The sequence below is a fragment of the Myotis lucifugus genome, unplaced genomic scaffold, assembly GCF_000147115.1.
Source record: "Myotis lucifugus unplaced genomic scaffold, Myoluc2.0 scaffold_482, whole genome shotgun sequence".
In the NCBI taxonomy this organism is placed as follows: Eukaryota; Metazoa; Chordata; class Mammalia; order Chiroptera; family Vespertilionidae; genus Myotis; species Myotis lucifugus.
Genome location: NW_005871530.1, coordinates 311,557 through 318,362, shown reverse-complemented (window position 1 = coordinate 318,362; position 6,806 = coordinate 311,557). Strand labels below are relative to the sequence as shown.

The following is a 6,806-nucleotide window of genomic DNA, read 5'->3' as shown; positions in this document are numbered from 1 at the left end:
CCTTTCTCCTGTGTGACTCTGCGGTGTCGAATGAGTATTGGTCCTTTGGTAAAAGATTTCCCACATTCACTGCACTCATAGGGTTTTTCTCCGGAGTGAACTCTCTGATGATAACAGAGGGCAGAGCCAGAGGTGAAAGATTTCCCACATTCACTACATTCAAAGGGCTTTTCTCCAGTGTGAACTCTCTGGTGTTGGGAGAGGTAAGATTTGTGGCTAAAGGATTTTCCACACTCACTGCACTCATAAGGCCTTTCCCCTGTGTGAATTCTTCGGTGTATAATGAGGTGATTTATTTGAGTAAAAGATTTCCCACAATGACTACACTCAAATGGCCGTTCTCCTGTATGAACTCTCTGATGATAACGGAGGCCAGAGCTAGAGGTAAAAGACTTTCCACATTCATTGCATTTATAAGGCTTTTCTCCACTGTGAACTCTCTGATGATAACGGAGGGCAGAGCTGGAAGTAAAAGACTTCCCACATTCATTACACTCAAAAGGCCTTTCTCCTGTATGAACTCTCCCATGTTCAATGAGGTCCAAGTTCCGTTTAAAGAACTTCCCGCATTCGGTGCACTCAAAACTCGTTTCTCCAGAATAAACTGTCTGTTGTTGTGGAATAAGAGCAGAGCTTTGCCTGAAAGATGGTGCACATTCACAGCAGACGTAACAACTTTCTCCAGTGTGGCTTCTCTGAGGATAAATGAGGACAAATTTTTGGTTAAAGGATTTCCCGCATTTGCCGCACTTGTGCTGCCTCGCCGCAGAATGAATTCTTCGGTGTTGAGTGAAGGCTGAGCTTCCCCTAAAGGATTTCCCACAGTCGTCACAGACATGAATTCTGTCATCATCATGGACTCTCTGGTGAATAACAAGTGAGGATTTGTACCTGAATGTTTTCCCACACTCACGGCACACGAAACACTGTTTTTTGATTTGCACTCCCGAGTCCGGAACATGTGCGTGTTTGGGACTGAAGGCTTTCTCACATTCTTCCCTAGTACAGTTACTTTTTCTGGGCTGAAGAGTCCCCCTACTTTTGGAGATCTTGTCTGGTTTCTCTCTGGTGTGAGTGGCTTGTTGGAGATGTCCTGAGGAGGTCAGGCAGTCCTTTCCAACCCCCTCACGGGTAGAGGGCTTCCGTGACACATGGAAATTGCAGCTCTTTACAAACGAGGATCTATCCACAATGCTTAGGAGGAGTGTCTCTCCCGTGAGCTGCTCCTGGTCGTGTTGACAGTTTGCACTGAAATAAAATTGTTTTCCACATGCCCCACACCTCAGTCTGTGCAGTGTTTCCTGGTGCTCAGTCAAACGGAAGATATCTGTCAAGACTGGACCACACATCTCACAGGGGTGGGTCTTCTGGGGAGACTGAGATTCCCTTGAAGTCCTGGCCTGTGACACTCCCACAGGAATGCTCTGTTCAGATGGTGCCTCCACATTCTTTGTTCCACAACAGCAACCTAAGTGCAAAGAAATGATGGTAAATTACACAATGACTTTATTGGCAAGGGGCAACCCAACCACAAATGTGTAAAAGTTCCACAAAAAAGAGCAGGGGTAACTATGATTATGTCAGATAACATGACTTTAAGTCAAAAACTGTCACAAGAGACAAAGAACTTCTTTATATAATGATAAAGCAGCCAAGTCATCAAGAAAATGTAACTGTTATAAAAGTACATATGTAACCAATATCAGAGCACCTAACTATATTTAGGAAGTACTAACTGATCTGAAGAAAGAAATAGACAGCAATGCAATAATAGTTGGTGACTTCAATACTCCACTTTCAACAATGGATAGATCACCCAGACAAAAACATAAGTAAAAGAATATCGAACCTAAACTTTTCTTAAGAGCAAATGGACCTGGCCCTGGCCAGGTAGCTCATTTGGTTACAGGGTGGCCCTGATATGCCAAGATTGCAGGTCCAATACCTGGTCCGGGAACATACAAGAATCAACCAATGAATTGATGCATAAATAAGTGGAACAAAAAAAATCAGTATTTCTCCTTCTCTTCCTCTGCCCTTTCTAAAATTAATAAATAAAAAATTGAAAAACAACAGATATATACAGAACATGCAGCAGAATACGCATTCTTCTCAAGTGCAAAACGAACATATAACAAATCATATTAGGTCACAAAACAAGTCTTAACATGTTAAGAACCCAGTCAGGCACCGGTGACTGACACTATACTTTCCATCTGGAAGACAAAGCAGGTTGGGCACTTAACGTGTTAACAAACGTAAGAAGGCTGAGATCATATCAAATGTCTTTTCCAAACAACATGGCATGAAACTGGAAATCATCAGAGGAAGAAAGCTGGAAAATAAGAAATATGTAAAATTTAAGCAACAAACTCCTGCAAAATCAATGGGTCAAAGACATCAAAAATACATATTCAGACAAATGAAAATGGAAACATAACACACCAAAATGCAGCAAAAGAAGCAGAGGTAAGGTTATAGTAATAAATGCCTACCTTAAGATAAAAGAAAGATCTCAAACAACCTGCCTTTATATTTTAAGGAACAAGAAAAAACAACACAACCCTCGCAGGTTTGGTTCAGTGGACAGGGTGTCTGCCTGCAGACTGAAGGGTCTCAGGTTCAATTTTGGTCAAGGTTACTACCTCAGTTGCAGGCTCCCCCTTGGCCCTTGCCCTAGTCAGGGCCCGTGCAGAGAGCAACAAATCAATGTGTTTCTCTCACATCGATATTTCTCTCCATCTTTCCCTCTCTATTCCACTCTCTCTCTAAAAATCAATGGAAAAATCCTTGGGTGAGGATTAAAAAAAGAAGAAGAAGAAAACAACAAACTAAGGTCAAAGTTAGTAAAGAAAGCAAATAACAAAGATAGCAGAAATAAGTGAAAAGGAGAGAGAGAAAAACAACTGAAAAGATTCATAAAAAAGAATTGGTATTTGAAAGGATAAACAAATTGATAAGCATTTAGATAAACTAAGTTAAAAGACACATAAGATCAGAAATAAAAGGAGATATCACAACTGGTAGTACTGGAATGCAATGCTATTTAATAAAAGGCTAATTATGCGAATTATCCCCACGGGCGGAGTTAGATGTGCACTGACCACCAGGGGGTGGCGCGGAACATGGAGGGTGTCAGCGACTGGGTGCTGGCAGTGGGCGGCAGTGGAGGCACTGCCGGCCCCGATGGGCCCTGACGAGAGTGGGACTGCAGCGGGACGATGGAGCAGGTGAGTGGGTGGTGCCAGGCTACTGCGGGGGTGAGTGGGGGGCCCCGATCAACCCGCCGGTCGCCCCTCAGATCGGTCCTGATCGCTGGACAGGCATAAGGACCCTACCCATGCACAAATTTTGTGCATTGGGCCTCTAGTAGGAAAGTAAAATAAAGAACACCCAAATTAGAATGGAAGAAGGAAAACTGTGTTTGCAGATGACATCATCTTACATATAAAAAACACTAAAGACTCCACCAAAACACCCTTAGAATTAATCAATGAATTCAGTAAAATTGCAGGATTAGAAAAAAAAAATCAATATACAAAACTCAGTTGCCACGGCCAGTTAGCTAAGTTGGTTAGAGTCATCCCAATATGCCAAGGTTGCAGGTTCAATCTTCGATCAGGGCACATGAAAAGCATCAACCATGCTCAGTGGATAGAGCATTGGCTTGGGGACTGAAGGGTCCTGGGTCAGATTCCAGTCAAGGGCCCATGCCTGGGTTGCGGGCTCGATCTCCAGTGGGGGACATACAGGAGGCGACCGATCAATGATTCTCATCATTGATGTTTCTCTCTCTCTCCCCCTCTCCCTTGCTCTCTGAAGTCAATAAATATATATATATTTTTTAAAGCAGCAACCAATCTATCATAATAAAAGCATAATATGCTAATGAGACCAAACGTCCTTCTGAACGACCTTCCAGGCGAAGCCAGGGTGCCAGACGGAAGCTGGAGCTGACAGCTGGGAAAGGAAGGCGTACTCTTGCATGAATTTCGTGCATTGGGCCTCTAGTGAATGCATACTAATAACAAGTGGAACAACAAATCAATGTTTCTCTCTCTCTGTGCCTCTCCCTCCCTCCTCTATAAAAACAAACAGCCTATTATTTTCCCTCCCAGGAAAACACCTGTATCTTTCTCTTTCCTCTATTCTTCCTCCATACCCATGCATCTCCTAAACAAAAAGGGAACCCATGAGATTTGCAACCAGGAAGCAATGGCGGCAGCAGCTTGTCCCAGGCCAACCCCCTGAGCCTGTCCCCAAAGCCACATTTTCTGACTTCTGAGTGAGCCAAAGTGGCCGAGGCTCGGCTCAATTCCCCACCTAGTCCCTCTCCTGTTGCTTCTTCTATCCTAGGCCCTTCCTTGTTTCACTGTCCCCAGATTTAATAAATATCTTCTAAAAACAAAACAAACAAAATGTATTAGAAAAAATTGTTTTAAATCAGCTGTGTTTATATACAATAATAAACTATCTGCAAAGAAAAATTAAAATCCCATTTAAAATAGCATCAATGCCCTGACCGGTGTGGCTCAATGGAGTGAAGGTCGTCCCATGCACCAAGAGGTCACCATATTGGTTCCTGGTTAGATTCAGGTAGAGCACATGCTGGCTTTGGGATCTTGATCCCCAACAGGGGACGTGCGGGAGGCAGCCAATTGATGTTTCTCTCTCATGAGTGTTTCTATCTCTTTCTCATCTCCTTTCCTCTCTCTGAAATAAATAAAAACATATTTTAAAAAATAAATCCATGAAAAAATATCCTGATGTGAGTGAGGATTAACAACAACAAAAAAAATAGCATAAAAAATACTCAGGAGCCGAAACCGGTTTGGCTCAGTGGATAGAGCGTCGGCCTGCGGACTGAAGGGTCCCGGGTTCGATTCCGGTCAAGGGCATGTGCCTGGGTTGCGGGCACATCCCCAGTGGGAGATGTGCAGGAGGCAGCTGATCGATGTTTCTCTCTCATCGATGTTTCTAACTCTCTATCTCTCTCCCTTCCTCTCTGTAAAAAATCAATAAAATATATTTTTTAAAAAAAATACTCAGGAATAAATTTAACCTAGGAGGTGAAAGATCTTTATTCTGAAAATTATTGAATAAGTCACAAATAGCCGGAACCGGTTTGGCTCAGTGGATAGAGCGTCAGCCTGCGGACTCAAGGGTCCCGGGTTCGATTCCGGTCAAGGGCATGTACCTTGGTTGCAGGCACATCCCCAGTAGGGGCCGTGCAGGAGGCGCCTGATCGATGTTTCTCTCTCATTGATGTTTCTAACTCTCTGTCCCTCACCTTTCCTCTCTGTAAAAAATCAGTGGAATATATTTAAAAAAAAAAAAAATAAGTCACAAATAAATAGAAAAATATCCAGTGTTCTTGGATTGAAAGAATAAATATTGTTATGTCCATTTTACCCAGGTAATCTCCCCAGTGTGATCTACAGATTCTATGTAATTCATATAAAAATTCCAATAACATTTTCCATGGATACAGAAAAAACAACCCACTAGACTTGGGATGATGAACACAGTGGACAGATGATGTATTATAGAATTGAAGCCAGTGTTATTTTGTTAACCAGTGTCACCCCAATAAATTCAATAAGAAGGGAGGGTGATCCTAAAATCCATATGGAACCACACAAAAAAATCCAAATAGCCAAAGCAATCTTTTTAAAAAATATATACATATGTTTTTATTGATTTTGGAGAGGGAGGGAGAGGGAGAGAGACAGAAACATCAACGATGAGAATCATTGATTGGCAACCCGGGCAGGTGCCCTGACCGGGAATGGAATCATGATCTCCTGATTCATAGGTTGATGCCAGCCAGGCAGCAATCTTAAAAAAAAAAGAAAAAAGAAAGAAAAACAAAAACACAAAGCTAAAGGCATCGCACTTCCTATTTCAAAATATTGCAAAGCCGTAAGTAATCAAAACACTATGGTACTGGCATAAAAATCGACCAATGAAAAACAGCAGAGCCCAGAAATAAACCCATGCATCTATGGTCAAATAATCTTTGACGAGGGACCCAAAAACACACAATGAGGAAATGACAGTCTCTTCAATAAATGATGATGAGCCCTGGCCAGGTAGCTCACTTGGTTACAGCATCATCCCAATACACCAAGGTTGCAGGTTTGATCCCAGGTCAGGGTATATACAACAAGAATGAATCAATTAATGCATAAATAAGTGGAACAATAAAGTGATGTTTCTCTCTCTCTCTCTCTCTCTCTCTCTCAGATTAATAAACGAAAAATAGCCGAAACCGGTTTGGCTCAGTGGATAGAGCGTTGGCCTGTGGACTGAAAGGTCCCGGGTTCGATTCCGGTCAAGGGCATGTACCTTGGTTGCGGGCACATCCCCAGTGTGCAGCGTGCAGGAGGCAGCTGATCAATGTTTCTCTCTCATTGATGTTTAAAACTCTCTATCCCTCTCCCTTCCTCTCTGTAAAAAATCAATAAAATATATTAAAAAAAAATCAGTGGAAAAATATCCTCAGGTGAGGATTAACAACAAAAAATAATAAAGAATGTGAATAATAAAGAATGTGAAAAAGGCATTTTTGATGAAATTGGTAGTGATATTAGCACTCTTTTTTTCTAGGATATTGTGCAATGAAATGTCAACATTTGTAAATCCACATAGTGAATTAATATTTTCCACAAATGACCAATGCATGATGTTACAAAATCATACATAGAAAAAAGATTGAAAGTTTAAAATACACCAATAGGTTTTAATATAAGAGAGTAGTAAGCCGAAACCGGTTTGGCTCATCTGATAGAGCGTGGGCGTGCGGA

The 6,806-nt window shown here is 41.9% G+C and overlaps 1 protein-coding gene across 1 annotated transcript in view; it reads right to left on the bottom strand.

Annotated features, from left to right (window-relative positions):
- LOC102427081 (zinc finger protein 345-like) overlaps positions 1-6,806 on the bottom strand; it is an 18,282-nt gene that overhangs the window by 2,276 nt on the left and 9,200 nt on the right. The window contains 1 exon segment of the mRNA XM_014445750.2: positions 18-1,468. Within this exon segment, the coding sequence (XP_014301236.2) occupies positions 18-1,468 (1,451 nt within the window).